General features: G+C 42.9%; 1 protein-coding gene across 4 annotated transcripts in view; it reads left to right on the top strand.

Annotated features, from left to right (window-relative positions):
- The window catches only part of DSCAM (DS cell adhesion molecule), a 439,507-nt gene that overhangs the window by 374,054 nt on the left and 48,918 nt on the right, over window positions 1-16,535 (top strand). Inside the window, exons 21-26 of one of the 4 annotated variants that reach the window (XM_039729460.1) lie at window positions 919-1,072; window positions 8,613-8,730; window positions 9,550-9,713; window positions 12,536-12,634; window positions 13,201-13,389; window positions 14,114-14,404. In XM_039729460.1, coding sequence (XP_039585394.1) covers window positions 919-1,072; window positions 8,613-8,730; window positions 9,550-9,713; window positions 12,536-12,634; window positions 13,201-13,389; window positions 14,114-14,404 — 1,015 coding nt within the window. Of the gene's footprint in view, window positions 1-918; window positions 1,073-8,612; window positions 8,731-9,545; window positions 9,714-12,535; window positions 12,635-13,200; window positions 13,390-14,113; window positions 14,405-16,535 lie in introns of those variants that run through there. The other 3 variants (XM_039729462.1, XM_039729461.1, XM_039729463.1) reach the window with 3 other exon arrangements.

Consider the following 16,535-nt stretch of genomic DNA (forward strand, 5'->3'; position numbering starts at 1 on the left):
TTCATTACCCCTCTATTTTTACGTGCAGGCATCACAAAGCCCGTGTCAGAAATAAAAGTGGCAATATTGAGCGCTGACACACTGCTCAGAGCTGAGATTTCCCTTCTCACACTTCCTGTGGAGGACGTGCTGAGGCTCTCAAAGCCCCCTGGAGGATTCTCCATGTTCCTCCACACCTTGCCCTGCGCAGGTTGCTCCAAGCAGGATGCAGAGGCTCTCATGGATGAGCAGGGACTGCAGAGCAGCTGGTTGGCTCTGCTGCAGCCCTTGGGACAAGGCATTTGAGTGACAGAGGAGAGACTGAACTGGCATTTCTTCCAGCACTTGTCCTTCCCTGCTAATGCAGCCAACTGGCTGAGATGACCTTCAGCTGGGAGTCTCTGAATGGAAGTAATTTCGTGATTAAACAAAACTAGACTTGGGGGAAGTTTGAACAGTCTACTACAGAGCGCAGTTTTATTCCTTGCTGAACGATGAGCCACCAAAACCCAGGAATAAAAACATCAAAGGTTTTAGGTGACAGAAATAGTTAACTCCAGATTTCACAGCAGATGCAGCACTGAATCCTCCATTGGGAAAGTTTTGTGTAGAGCTAAATCAGTTTGTCAGAACTACTGATGGTAAAATTTAGCCATATTTATCCACTTCCATTGTTTATCCAACCCTGTAAAAATAAATGGCACATAAAAGTCCTAATCTGAATAAAACCAATCTGTAAACAAGGCACAGGCACAAATTCACTGAATATGAATGGATTGCAACAAGTTACTGTGTCTGCTCTGTTTATTGCCATCTGCCATCTGTTTGTAGCAATCGATACCCACCCGAAGAGCCCTGAAGTAGCAGGCTTTGTAGCACTCACATTTTCTCCAAATACAGCTTATTTTAGCCTGGAAACATTTGTCTCTCCCACCACAGGTGATCAGCGAGTTTGAAGCCTCTCCCGACTCATTTTCCTACAGAATCCCCAACCTGAGCCGGAACCGCCAGTACAGCGTGTGGGTGGTGGCCGTGACGGCTGCGGGCAGAGGCAACAGCAGCGAGATCATCACCGTGGAGCCACTGGCCAAAGGTACAGGGACAGCTGCCCAGAGCCAGCCAGGCTTGTCTGCTGCTGATTGCTGGCAGAATTGGCTCATTTGGCCTCTCTGTGCTGCTCTGAGGGTGGGATTTGTCAGGAGCTACTGTGGCAGTCATATTTTCTGGAAAAATCCCTTCGCACACTATTCTTTTCCTGGGAAGCTGAGAAGCCTCAGAGAAAAAGGAAAACAATTCTTATCTCATTGCTTCTCCTTTGTTTTGCTGCTTTAGAATGTGTTTGGAGGTTGTTTATCCAATGGGTGATTGTTTCATTGTTTTGATGTGAATTGTTTTGACTTAATGACCAATCAGGGTCAAGCTGTGTTGGACTCTGGAGAGAGAGTCACAAGAATCATAAGTATCTTTTAACCTTCTGTAAGTATCCTTTCAGTATTCTTTAGTATAGTTTAGTATTCTTTAATATAATATAGTATCATAAAATAATAAATTAGCCTTCTGAGAACATGGAGTCAGATCCATCATTCCTTCCTTTGCCTGGGAACCCTGCAATTACAATAAGCTACCTCACAAAAGGTGAGGTGACAACTCACAGGTAATTGCTCCAGGTTTTGCAGGAGTCAGCAGAGATGGGATGACGTGCTCCTCCAGCGGGTAACTCATCCAGCCTATACTTGTTGGGAATAGTTTGCTTTATGGAGCCATTTTTATCTTCGCTTGTTAGGTACAGGGGGTTTGCAGATGAAGCCTCTCCCCCTCTGAATATATTTCTTTTCCTGGCTGTACAAGGTAACTTCTTTATCATTCCTTTCCTTAGTAATATCTCTTGTGTACTCCACAAGTACCATCTTCTGTATAAAATGGTCTGATTAACATATCTAAACTCTGAACAATTGTTCTCTACTTGCATTAGCTTTGAAGTTTGCTGCTTCTATTTCAGATATGATGAAAGGATAATGTGCCTGAAATCTTGAATATTTATTTCCAGCTGTATTAGTTGTTCTATTAAAAGATAGTGCTGGGGCCTGTGAATTCTGCCTTTTGAGATGTGATGCTTGCAACATTAGAACACCTTGGCTTGGAAATGGAGGCCTAACATTTTGAACAGCAAAGTGAGAAGAGTCCCATCCCACTCAATCTCTACATGGGGTCTTCAAATTGATTTTTTTTTAACTGCTCAACTTGGTTCCATTACAGCCTGTGCCAGGATGGGCAGAGAAATGCACAGATCCCTAGAGCTGCAAAATTAGATACATTGAATTGGCTTTACAGTTTTACAAGCCTGCTAATTCTTCACTTGGGTGTTTAATGATGTAAAGATGTAAAATAAAGTGTCTAGTGCATTATGATGACAGGTTCTTTCTGAAAAGGCTTTGCTGAACTTCAGCCTAGTGCCATCAACATGAAAGCACTTTCTGCATGGAAGAGCAAACTCCATCACCATGGGAAATCTCCCTGTTCCTACCTATCTAGCTGGTAGATTAACATCAGAGCTCTTACCCTGGGCTGCATCAAAAGCAGTTTAAGCACAGGGTTGAGGGAGGTGATTCTGCCCCTGTGTCCCCCACAGGTGAGAGCCCACCTGAGAGCTGCCCCAGCCCTGTCCCAGCACAGGAGGAGCTGGAGCTGCTGCAGAGAGCCCAGAGGAGGCTCCAGGATGAGCAGAGGGATGGAGCAGCTCTGCTGGCAGGAAAGGCTGGCACAGCTGGCATTGTTCACCTGCACAGGAGAAGCTTTGGGCTGAGCTCAGGGTGGCCTTGCAGGGCCTGCAGGAGCCCCAGGAAAGCTGGAGAGAGACAATTTCCAGGGCATGCAGGGACAGCACACAGTGGCTGCCCCTGGATCCCTGGCAGTGCCCAAGGCCAGGTTGGACACTGGGGCTGGAGCAGCCTGGGACTGTGGCTGGGAGTTGGAACTGGATGATCTTTAACCTTCCTTCCAACCCTTCTAGGATTCTATGATTATGGTGGATGGTATTGCTGATTTTGGAGGCTACTGTTTGAACACATGACAGTTTCCCAGTGTGGAGAAGCTGCAAACAGAGTTCTTCAGTTCTAAAAATTCTGGAGCTTTTCCATTGTAGCATAAGTGCACCCTGCATTATGGACATCAGTGAGACCAAAGCTGAGATCCTAAAAGGGGGATGAGGAGTGTAAAGGGCACCAGTGAAGGAAGATCATGAAAGATCTTCCAACCCAACCCTTCTAGGATTCTATGATTATGGTGGATGGTATTGCTGATTTTAGAGGCTACTGTTTGAACACATGACAGTTTCCCAGTGTGGAGAAGCTGCAAACAGAGTTCTTCAGTTCTAAAAATTCTGGAGCTTTTCCATTGTAGCACAAGTGCACCCTGCATTGTGGGCATCAGTGAGACCAAAGCTGAGATCCTAAAAGGGGGATGAGGAGTGTAAAGGGCACCAGTGAAGGAAGATCATGACAGAACAACTCAGGAAAAAAGGCAAAGGTTTCAGTGTGTTCCTCCTGTGTTGTCACCTGTGTGTAATCAATGTGTGGTGATGAAAAGAAAAGAGCAAACAAAAACAAGCATAAAAATAGATGCTCAAATAAGGGCAAAAATTATTAGACATGGTGCAGTCCTAATAGATTGAGGCTGCAGGCAAACCCTGCACAAGATGCTCTAGAAGTTCTCTTTTGCCATGCCCTGTGCATTTTAAAAAGAGGGAAATGTTCAAAGATGAACACAGATCAATTCAGGCTTTGCAGGCACCAATATTCATGACCTCAAGTTATGAGGAATTGCAGTGTGCAATTGCTCTCTGTTTGCCAAAAATTGAGAAGTTGCAACTTGACCCACATGGACTTAAACTGATCCAGCTTACCAGAATTAATTCTGCTCCTCTGAAGCTTATATAACATAATCCATGATGACAAATAAGTGAACTTAAAAATAACTTTTATGAAAAGGCAAGATGACTTCAAAGAAAAAAATAATTAATTACTTCAATATAGACAGGCCAATCTCAAGAAGACTTTATTTCAAAGGACAGTAGAATGCATCCAGTCAACCTTAGAGTTTGTAGTGATACTCCAATATAAAGTCTGCATTAGATGATGCTCAGGAAAAGCCTCTTACATGCACTTAGGACTGTAAAAGTAATGAATAATCCATTTGTGGAGGGTTTGATGGGCACTAGGAATACTGATAGATAGCAATTTTATGAACTTTGGATGTAGCTAGGTTAGAAATTATTGTATCACATACAAAATTTTCATTATGAATGCATCACAGGGCATTTTAGGGAGCTGGGAGAAAGTGGTGATCAGTGGCTGCACAATGAGGAAGGATGGGCAGAGCTCAAAGCCTCGAAGACCTTTTTCACCCCCCTCTATATCTGTAGCAAACAGCTCACCCCGGGGTTAGAAGCAGTTAAAGCCTGATTTTGCCTTAAGTTCCCAATGCAAAACCATCCTGTGGGCCATTATTTTGTAGTTGTTTGCTTCCTTTTTTTTTGCTCCTCTTACTGCACAGTAACTGTCCAAGTAATGATACCATCATGACAGCTAATAAGAGTTAACTTGGAATTGAATTATGTCAACTTAATTATAACCCCTTTAAGAACTCCTTTGAGAACAATGAGAATGTCTAGATAGGGGTTTGATGTGAAATGGATAGTCCAATTTAAATGAAAGCTTAATTCAAGTTAACATTTCTTTCTTTCTTTAGTGTCTTCATTTCTCAGAACAGATTGTTATTCTCTGTAATTAACTGACAGAAATAATAAAAAAAAATCCCCAACAAACAGAAAATAATCATGGCAATGAAAGTTCAGCCTCCACGTAAGCAAGCTGTGCTCCTGCCCCTCAAATTACTCTTCTCTGCTGACTTGAAAGAAGTGGGTTTAGTCTATCAAATATAGTCAGAAGACAAAAAACCTTGCATGCACTTGTCCCTCTGATTTCCTGACCATGACTGATGGGGAATGGCATTTGCTGCCAGTGTGACAATAACAGATCCACACCCCTGGCAATCTGATCCTCTGGGGACAACTGTCTGGCTTTTGAGTTTCCCCTGGTTTTCTGAGCTACCTGAGCATGAATTCTGAACAGATTTCCCCCCTGGTCTGCGTTGCTTTGTGTGTTTAATGTTTTTAAGTAACATTTACTTATGTAAATGTGGGGTTCACATGACAGCACACACTGCTCTGTTTCTGTGATCAGACTGGAGTACAGAGGATATTAGAAACAGAGAACCATGGAATGGGTTGGAAGAACCCTTAAAAATCATCCAGTGCCACCCCTGCCATGGCAGGGACACCTCCCATTGTGCCAGGCTGCTCCAGCCCCAGTGTCCAACCTGGCCTTGGGCACTGCCAGGGATCCAGGGGCAGCCACAGCTGCTCTGGGCACCCTGTGCCAGGGCCTGCCCACCCTCTTCTGTGAGAAAGTAAATGAAAGAATCTCCTGACCCAAGGTATTCACTGGTGGAGCTTATATTTTTTTTTAAGCTGAACTGCAGTGAATTGTCGTAGCTCTTGTTCAGTTTCCTTCTGAAATTCACCTTTGAAACACAGCTGTGTCCTCTAGAGGAAGAAAAACCCATGTGTGTTACATCCCCTTACAAAGAATTTCTGCCCCTTTCTATTTCTATGGCAGTAAATGTAGGTTAGAGGATTTGTAATTTAAGCAAACAAACATGCAGAAAACTGCATTATCATAAGAGAGTGCACTGTTCTGTGAAGGAACCTCTTTATCTTCAATTAATAATCAGGTGATTTGTAAAAATAATAGGAACAGACACAGCCCTAATCCAGTGCCAGGCCATCAATTGTAAGGGTAGAGGGAGGTGTGTAGGCATGTGGGTAGCTTTGATGACGAAGAAATAAACCCTGCAGCTTACCCATATGATTCCAAAAATTCCCATGGTTCAAAAGAAAGAGGTCTGTGAGATTCCAGGCTTTCTTACCTCATGAATGCCTGCTAGAATTTCAAACCTATTGCTCTGAGGTGGATTTCACTTGACATTTATTTTGTTTCTAGTTTTCTTTGTGCACCTTTTAGCAGTCTCAGGACATCATTTGAAGTTCAGCCGTAAAGAAAATCGGTCTTGAAAAATTTCCTGCTGTTTTACCATTTCTTTTAAAAGCACTCAGTACATGGAAGGAATGAGAAAATCCATAGAAAGCTGTGGATGCTTTCACAGAAATAGTGCACTGTGCTTTTCTGATAATTTTCTGAGTCATGGTATATCATCTTACCAGTGGCTTAGGCTCCTGTGAGATTTATGTTACTTCCACCCATCTCAGTAAAATGAGGGATACAGGATATTGAAAACCAGGAGCTATGACATTAATGTTGCACTTTCAACATCTGATCTCCATCCTATGACTTCTTAAGGAAGAATTCACATTGAGATAACTATTAAAAATAAAGGAACACAAAAAGTTTGCTGACAGTGGTGCCATGCCATGCTGAAGGCTTCAGCAGGATTCCTGTGTTCCACATGTTTAGTCCTGCAGGAACTGGCAACAGTTGGGAGTAGCTGGATGTTTCAAGAAACACTGGAAGTATGGGAAGGCCACAGAGAAATGATTAATAGTCAATTTTAAATGAGATTTCAGACTTCATGTTGCAGAGGGAATTTTGCACAGGACAAGAATCTGAGCAGTCCAGATGCTCACAGATGTTTTGTAGATAGAGCTGACAGCAACTCCTGCTGCTTTTCAAAGATGAGATGAGAGCCATGAGGCACCTCCTGCAGCAAAACCTGGCACCACTGAAGACAAATGTGACTTCTAACACCAACTTCAGCAGAGTCAGCATTTCACTCTGTGTCTCTGGGTGCTCTGAGCATTTTTCTGTTTGAGTTGCTTTGGTTAATTAGCCCATGGTGTGGTGGGTTGACCCAGGCTGGGTGCCAGACACCCACCAGAGCTTCTCTATCACTCCCTCTGCAGATGGACAGGGGAGGGAAAATATAACAAAGGCCTAAGATTTGAGATGAGGACAGAGAGAGACCACTTGAAAAATACCTTCATGGGCAAAACAGACTGAAATTAGAGATATTAATTGAATTTACTACCAACAAAATCAGAGCATGATAACGAGAAGAAAAATAAATCTTAAAAACACCTTCCCCACACCCCTCCCTCCTTCCCAGCTCTGCCTCCTCCTCCCCAGCAGCAAAGGAAGATGGACATAGGGGTTACAAACAGCTCATTCTGTCTGCTGGACATGGGGAAACTTCTGGCAAGCTGTGCCCTCCCCACTACCAAAACCTGGCCATACAAACCCAGCAGATGGCTTCTGGGAGTACAGCCCTGGGCAAGCCTTTTCTAGAAAATGTTATCTTAGGGGTGCCCAGGTGGAAAACCAGCCTGATCCATCCTGATCCATGAGAGTTTCTGACTGCCCAGTGCCAGACCTTCCCAGGGCAGCACAAACCACAGCTCTGTCCTGAAAGGGTTAAACCCCAGAGCTCTGCAGGGAGGGATCTCCAGCTGCTGTTCAGGCAGGACAGGACAGGTTAGGAAAGTAGTGCTGGCCAATTACCCAACCTTCACTTTGTTACCTAAACCTTCAAGTTGTGTTTTAGTTAAAATTTTGACCACAGGAAAAAAAAACAAACCCCTCTTGAGAAGCTTGGCCTTCAACAGTGCTTGAAGAGAACACAGGCAACACAGTCCAAACTGATTGTATAATCTGTGAAATCTTTTCTTTTTGTGAATATCTCAAGTCCCATTGCAGCCTACTCAAGTAATTTTGCTTAATTTTTCAAGGCCTGTTCTTTTATGCATGAATCTTTTTCCAGATTAACTGTCCCAGTTATATTTGATACTGGGTCTCATTTTCATGTTTTCCTAATTGGTGCAAAATGGATTATTAAGTATAAGTTCTGATCTGTGTGCACGATTGAAGTAGATCAGGACTAAAAATACAGTATTTTGTCTATCTGTATTCAGTATGTGCTTTTAAAATGTATAATTTAGAGGCCAGCAGAAAGTGTACTTCTATCAATGGTCATTTTTGAGGAATAACAAATGAAATTCTAACATAATCTATAAACTGAAAATACACAAGTGATGTTTTTAATATATATTTAGGTAATCTGAGAGCTGATAAAAACTGATTTCAGTTTGTTCACATTTGTGGATTTGAGATAGACTCTACAATGTACTAATATACATGAAGGTTTATTTTGCTTAATATCAAAATTGTTGTAGAAGAGATGAGACACCTGTCTACTGTGGACAATTCTTGCTGGAAGTATTGAGAGAAGCATCCCTTGGACATAATTTTCATCCATAATTTCTACTCCAAAATATCTGAAAGTTAGTAAAGATGATAAATAACTGGGCTTGCTCTCTTTCTCTACAAAGTCTCTTCAATCCCATGCCTCATCTCTCTTTTAGTTACTTGTCTTCCAGGTACTGAAACTGATATTTTGCTTGAATAAATAGCTAATATTACGAGTTACAAGGAATTAGCACCCTAAAAACATCATTTTTAGATTGGTTTGGCTTTCCCCCTTTAATTCTGAGTGTCTCTATTTCCCTTCCAAGGGCTGTTTGAACGGACACCTCACTTCAGTCTCTCTTGCTGTCTCCCTCCCAGCTCCTGCCAGGATCCTGACGTTCAGCGGGACGGTGACAACCCCCTGGATGAAGGACATTGTCCTCCCTTGCAAAGCCGTGGGGGACCCTGCCCCAACAGTCAAGTGGATGAAGGATAGGTAACCAGCAACTAAATGTACAGCTCAGATAAACCCCGTTTCCTTCAAATCCTGAGGCTTGTGGGGAGGCTGATCCTGGTCACTGGCAGGAAGGAGAAGGACTGTGGGTGGTGATTTGCACTTGGTTACAGTAGATGAGGAGTTTAGAAATTCCTTCAACTGATTGGCTGTGGTGATTACAGGACATCAAAAGGAGAAAAATAATGAAGAAGGGCTAAATGTAAACATTCAAAATGTAAAACTTAGCAGTGATTTTGTTTTATCCTCAGGCAGACAGGAAGGTTTTATTCTGAGAGAGCAAAGTGCCTGATACAGTGATTTGTGCTGAGGTGGGCAGTGAATGTCTTGCACATATTTAATTTTCCATTATTCTGTTCTCAGCTTTAGTTTCACAGTCTGACAGAGCCACTTGGAAACACACATGGACAATAATTTTCATCCAAGCACTGTGTAAGCAGGGAAACTACAGTGCTGTGAAACCATCTTGTGCATTGATGTAAATACCTATGAGTTCATAAGGATGAACTTCATAGCCAGGAACTGCCTATACCCTCATCTCAGCATTTTTATGAAATAACAAGTTAAGGAAGGAGTGAATTTCTGTTTTCACTACACTGGGTCCAGGAAAAGTGTGTTTTTAAGCAAATGATAGATGTTTCCCAACAAAAAATACTCCTTTGCTGCCTTATTGAAGTGACACACCTCACCCCACACCTTTTCCTCTCATTCCATTCTGAGCTGCTTCAAAACAAAAATCCACTTGTGAGTAATTTTGATTGTAACTTCTTTAATGTATGCACTTTGTTTCCTGTGAGGCAGTAACGGGACACCCAGTCTAGTGATGATTGATGGGCGAAGGAGCATCTTCAGCAACGGCAGCTTCGTCATCAGGACTGTGAAAGCAGAAGACTCTGGCTACTACAGCTGTGTGGCCAGCAACAACTGGGGCTCAGATGAAATCATTTTGAATTTGCAGGTACAAGGTAAGGCTGTTGGATCTACCTCGGAGTCGTTGCCACGGCTTTAAAGGTGTGTCTGTTTGAAATGCAAAATATTCGTATTTATGTGTATTAGTGCAAATCTAATTCTTCCAAATTCATACATAAGTCATTCTAACTCAGCCACGGGCATTTTATGATCTAGAAAATGGTGCTTTAGGTGAAACAATTCACACACTCAGTTAAGTCTCTGTGTGAGTTTTTGTAAGATTGACAACTCTGTGTTTGCATTCAGTTATCTTCTAATTCTTCACACAGAAGGTATCAGCTTCTGCCTTTTCCTTACAAATACCACATGTATCATTTTAATATTACAAAATTCAGAAAGACGTGAAGGCCTTTAATTTAGCTCCTGGAAAGCTATCAGCAGAAATTTGCCTCCATACCGAGACCTTGCACAAAAACTTCATTATGCAGGCACAGAATTTTATTATGAGGAGAATATGAGGAAGCATTGGAAATGAAGCATCTGTACCCCTTCAGCTAATGCATTTCTCCACCTACATTTTGTATTCACGTTGAAAAGCACAAAGTGCCTCCAGGATGGTGTTGATATGTACAAAAGCAGGGACAATATAAGAATAAAAACTAAGAGTAAAGTGAAGCAGAGCCTGTGTATTCACATATCAAGAATTCCCTGTGCAGATTTCCTTGCTCACTTGCACTAAAGCAGATCCTACAAATGCTTCAATTTACTGCAAAGTTTTGCACCAGAGTGAACCATCACTCTCCTGGATGTGGAATTCAAGCTTCAAGTGCAAACACATGAGAACACAGAGAGGTTGTTTCCACTGCAGTCCCCCTCTGTCCCTGTATAAACCATTCCACTAAGCCTTGGAACAAACATCACGGCAGACATTGGCATATATCAGCTCCCCTACAATCCAACAGAAACTAAAGATGCTCTTCTGTGATGTTTGAAGCATGACCACAACAGGAAGTAGGGAGAGAAAACACCATCAAATGGAAACCTTACATTTATATTTCACTAAGTACTTCTGTAATTGCATATATTTGCTGTTATTGAACTGCAGCAACTAAAAGCAAATCAATATTACTTCCCTAAGGGACAGACAAAGAGTGGCTCTTAATATGTGGGACCACCATTTTTTGTAGATAGGGTGAAGCTGTGATGAAAGCTTTTGCAATAAATCTTTCCCAGTATACTGTGTGCAGTCTCTCCCCATGGAATCAGCCAAGTCACTAAGAATAACAGAACAAATCCATCTCACAAAGGGAATTTTCCTTTAGACTATAAACTGTCTCTTTTATTTTCTTCAGCCCTGTTTGGCCCTGTGAGGGCAAAAAAAAAATCAACTTGTCTTTGAAGTAATCCATAGCTGGAAAGCAGCAGGCTCTGCCTTACATCAGCACCCATTATTCTGCAGTCTGATGACTCGAACATGAGCTGCAGTGGGGAGCTTTCCCTGGAATTTCACTCTGCAGGAAGAGCTGCCCCTTAAGCACAGGCAAAGCAGGCAATGTTCTCTGGCAACAGAATGCTGGACACAGCAGGGCATCCTGGACTTCTGTCCTGCCTGGTCATGGGACTGTGTCAGGACAAGGGCAGCTCCTGCCAGCACGGGTCACTGACACCACCACCCTCTTCTGTCCCATGCCAGAGGAGCTGTGGCCATCCTGTTGTCTCTCCTCCCCATATTTCCATTCCATTTTTGCTGCTGTTTCTTGATCCTTTGCAAGCATGGACACTGTCCATACCTCACTCCTTATTCTTGAGGCAGCAAAGCTCGATTTTGTGTACGTTTCTGACAGTAGAACATTCCCAGTCCATTTCCATTCCAAGATCCCTCTGTCAATTCCTAGTCCCAGTTTGTCCTACCCAGTGCAACTTGTTGGGATGTGGCAGGGCTCCTTCTCTGCCCTTTAATGCTGGAAGAACTTACTCCAGTTAGGGTGGTGAGGCCCTGGCACAGGCTGCCCAAAGAAATTGTGGATGCCCCTGGATCCCTGAATGTGTCCAAGACCAGGTTGGACAGGGCTTGGAGCAATCTGGGACAGTGGAAGGTGTCCCTGCCCATGGCAGTGGATTGGAACAAGATGATCTTTAAGGTCTTTTCCAACCCAAACTATTCCTTGATTTTCCTCCAAAGGAAGCTGGGAGCTGGGAAGGGGATGAGAGTTTAAATCCCTGTTTTACTCCTGCACTCAGTCAGCAGCTGATCCTTGGAACCCTGATCTTCCATCCCCCATAACGTTTATGGGGAGCAGCAGAGCTGAAGCCCTTCCAGTTTTTGCTGACAGGGTTGGGAATTCTTTATACCAAAAACCTCAGTGGTTTGGAAGAGGACTGGATCTGCCTCCAGTCACAAATCTATCTATGATACCTAATGAACTCTCACATTTGCACTGGCAGAAGCCCTTGATTTGCACCTTATTTTAATTTTTGCCATAATAGCCTGCAAACACAGGAATGAGTGGGGCATCATTTGCAACAGCACATGTTTCCTGTCACTAAAATTTTATCTTCTTCCCAAAACAGATATCAAAAGCAATTAAAATTAATGTCTGGGTAGCTCATGTGCCATTGAGGTCTAACAGGACAGATGCAAAAAATTCAGAGAAAAACAAAGGTTAAGAATTGAAAGACAAAATTGTGCAAAAAATTAAATAAAAAAATGTCTGTTCTCAACTTAACCAAGGATGTCAGCTAAACAGACACTTTGACAGAAATCATTTGCATTTTTTGCAACTCAAAACAGCTATTTGATAAATGACTGTTAGAAGTGATTAACATCGTGTCAAACCATTTGATTGCATTTTCTATTTTTAACTATTTTCCCATCTAGTTCCACCAGACCAGCCAAGACTCACTGTATCCAAAACTACATCTTCCTCTATCACTCTTTCCTGGATACCTGGAGACAATGGTGGCAGTTCTATCCGAGGTAATATAATTCAGGTTAATTGCTGCTTCTTACTAAATTATCATATGTTGATGGGATTAGTATAAAATTATGAATGGCTCCCAAAAAAAAAAAAAAGACAAAAACAACCCAATCTGTATTGCTGTCAACCCTTAATGTGCACTATCATGGTGATAACAGCTTTCAGTAAATTGCAGTTTGTCTTTGTGGTGGTTTATTCACACATTTAATCACTTTCTCCTCAGCTGTTATGACAGTTGCTCTATCTGATTTTCCAAATGTGTAATCTCTAACCATTCATTTTGGAGGGTGCAGGTTCATCATCTGGTTGTTGCTGATTGAAGGGTCCTTAGAAATATCCATCCTTTTATTTTCGCCTTCAAGCCATCATAAAAAACAATTGTATTTTGTTGTCAGGGTGGGCAAAATGGCAAAATAACAGGGTGGCCTGTTATCTTTCAGTCGGGGGAGACCTGTATGTTTCCCTGTGCATGGGAATTTTTTCCAGTTTTATAAGGTCTTTAAAATGCCTCCTTGGGTTACCTGAAGGATTTTTGATACCGTTGCCATCCGCGCTTTCCCTCCAGGTTACATCCTGCAGTACTCAGAGGACAACAGCGAGCAGTGGGGCAGTTTCCCCATCAGCCCCAGTGAGAGATCCTACAGGCTGGAAACCCTGAAGTGTGGCACCTGGTACAAGTTCACCCTGACTGCTCAGAACGGGGTGGGGCCGGGGCGCATCAGCGAGATCATCGAGGCCAAGACGCTCGGCAAAGGTGCGTCCGTTCCCTCCCCTCCACCCTCCCAAAGCTCCTGTACTCTGCTCCAGATCTTGGGTTGGTGGGAAAGGCTGGATATTTTAATATTCCTGGCTTTGGAAACATTTATATGGCTGTGGCTGTGGGACTTGAAGCCCCCACAGGCTGATGTTCCATCCTTTTATGTCTAATAACTTTTTTCTAAGATGGGTTGGCAGATATTTGGTGAGAGGGTGTCTCCACTGTCACAGACTATAGCAATTCCAACTATTCCATTGCCATGAGGAAATTGCCTCTTCTCTCATAAAAAATCAGGGGTTTGTTTGTCTTGATGTTGAAGGGAGAAAGGGAGTATATTTATGTATACAGGAAATGGAGTCAGAGTCTGATTTCTGCTCCAAGCCAGTATTGCAGGAGAGTGCAAGCAGCATCCTCTGAACTGGATAAGTGTCAAAAATAAAGGAAAAGTTTGCAATCAAGTTCTGCAAGGCAAAACAAACCAAAGTTTTTGTATGGATGTTTGGATATTTTTTCCACATACTGATTTGAAAATTTGGGTTTGTGAGTCTGGCACAAAGTGGGAAGAAACATTTAAGAAGAGAGGGAGGGAAGCTGAATATATAGATACTGAGTTTAAGCTAGAAACAAGATTGCCCTAGAAATGATTCTCTAGATTTTTTATTTTGAGAGGTTTTATCTGCAATATTTAAGCGTTTTGTCTGGAATATCCCACTGCCTCTAGAGCCACAGTTTTCCAAGGAGCAGGAGCTCTTTGCCAGCATCAACACCACGCGGGTGAGGCTGAACCTGATCGGCTGGAACGATGGTGGCTGCCCCATCACCTCCTTCACCCTGGAGTACCGGCCCTTTGGGACCACGGTCTGGACAACAGCCCAGAGGACATCCCTGTCCAAGTCCTACATCCTCTACGACCTCCAGGAGGCCACCTGGTACGAGCTGCAAATGAGAGTGTGCAATAGTGCTGGCTGTGCAGAGAAACAAGCCAAATTTGCCACACTCAATTATGATGGCAGTAAGTATTTCCTTTAATTTACACCTCAGATGCTGTTTTACTTGGGTTTCATATGTGGTCTTTTTTTCTTTTTTGCTCATCTTCCACTTTTTCCCCTCAAAAACCCCCTTTTGAATCTGCCAGCCATGCTGTCAGAGAGGTTAAAGTCTCAAAGACATAAAATAGCTCCTGATTTCCTGACAGTAGGCTGTCAGGCAGAAAAGAGGAATTGTTTATTTGTCCTCACTTCAGAAAAACTCCAAAGTCAATCAGCCATGAGACACATAATCACAGGACATTAAAAGTCATTAGTTCCAGTGGTTACAGGGGCCTTTCCTAGTATTTCATGCATCTTTTCCATGAAATTTTAGTCTTCCATGGAATTTGTTCCTGCAGCCGTTCACGGGGTTGTCTGGCTTAATTGCTATTCCCTGTGACACAGCCTAAAACCCATTATGGGACACATTGGAGCAGCCAAGCAGGTTGTCCTCTGGGAAAGCCTCTGGATAACATCCTCCAAGGGCAGAGCAATGGCAGTGCAATCATCCCTGTTCACAGGCAGGGACAGTGAAACTAATGGCCGTGACAGATGGCTCTGTCATGCCCAGCAGCAAGGAGGGAGTTGCTGCATCCCACCCTTCTGCCAGGGGTTACTGCCCACCCTGCAAAACCCAGGACACGAGGGCAGGAGCAAACGTGCCAGTTTGTCACTCAGGTCCTGCCAGGCTGGGTGAGAGGGCTGCTGGCACTTGTGGCTCCACACTGGGGAAGGACTGCGTTCCTGGCAAAAAAAGGCAGCACAGATGGCTCCAGATGGCAGCTCTGGATTGCTCCAGTGGGAATTGCCAGAGCTTTTCTGGAGACATCCAGTGTAAAGCCTTGCTGTGTTGCCAGGGACGTTGTGCTGCATTGTGCAACCACTTGGCAACATCTGTAGTGTTAAATTAAGCTACAGCACTGGTGAGCGAGTTCAAACAAGAGCTGATGGTTGTGACAGCACCAAATTGGTAATTGTTTGTAACTCTGTGTTGGGAACACGCCTCCACATGAACATCACCATTCGTGTGCAGCTCAGGGGTCATTTCCAGGCTGAAATGTGGGGTATGACTTAGGCAGGGTTTAAACCTCAGCACCTGACACATCCTCTATGCCAGCCTTTGCGCTGGGTTCTCAGCAGCTCTTGCAGATAATTAATCACCTTTGGAAAAATATCATCTTTGGTAGGCTGCCACACGAGTCCTCATGTTATTTCACACAGTCTGGAAAATTAAGAGAAAGATCTTGCCTCAGCACCCCTGAGACCCACAGGAAACCAGGATCTGAGCAGTTACTACACAAATGTTCCAGGTTTTTCCAGGAATGTAAAGGAATTGTTTTATTGAGAAGTGTAGCTGTTGTCAATAATAACTCTTTCAAGTATTATGAATTAATTTCTTCTTATTTTACTTAACCTATCCTGGTTTTGTTTTGTTTTCCAATATCTTTCCACAGGCAGCATCCAACTTCCAGTTGTTCCATTGTCATCACTTTTATTTGATTGGGACAAACAGTCTTAAGCCATACCTTAAAATGAATTTATATCAAAATGCAGATGGGAGCCTTAAATTTCCACTTGTAGCACTCAAATCAAAACTATTCTTACTGTGATCTGATCTGAAATGTTGTCAGGCTCTGCTCTTTGATTGGGTGATGATACTTGCCCTGATGTGACCTGCACACCCTTTGATTTTTTATGTTGCTGTATAGCATCTTTAAAAGGGATAAAATTGAAACAGTGAAAAATATTTGCAGCATTAAATTTCCTGGGCCACTGCTTCTGGTCAGCTAGAAAATTTCCCATTTGTGATATTGCTGGTTTTGTTTGTGAAGCGTGCTGAATTGTGCCTTAGAGAGCCAGAGCGAGCTCAAATACTGACCCTGAGGTTATGAGAGGAAAACATGGATGGAAAAGCAAATTTCAGTTTTCAGATTTTCTAGATCTGCTAGGTTTGGCTCAGAACTGAAATTAGAAACTGATGCTGCTGATGATGATGATTATCATTCAAGTATTTGATACAGAAATTTTTGCTTTCTTAGACAGGGAATTTTTGTTTGCAGAAAAAATGCCAGTGGAAACTTCTGGGCCAGCTCTACTTTTGAGTTCTGTCCCTGC

Source organism: Passer montanus, unplaced genomic scaffold (genome assembly GCF_014805655.1).
Source record: "Passer montanus isolate IOZ18808 unplaced genomic scaffold, ASM1480565v1 scaffold69, whole genome shotgun sequence".
NCBI lineage: Eukaryota > Metazoa > Chordata > Aves > Passeriformes > Passeridae > Passer > Passer montanus.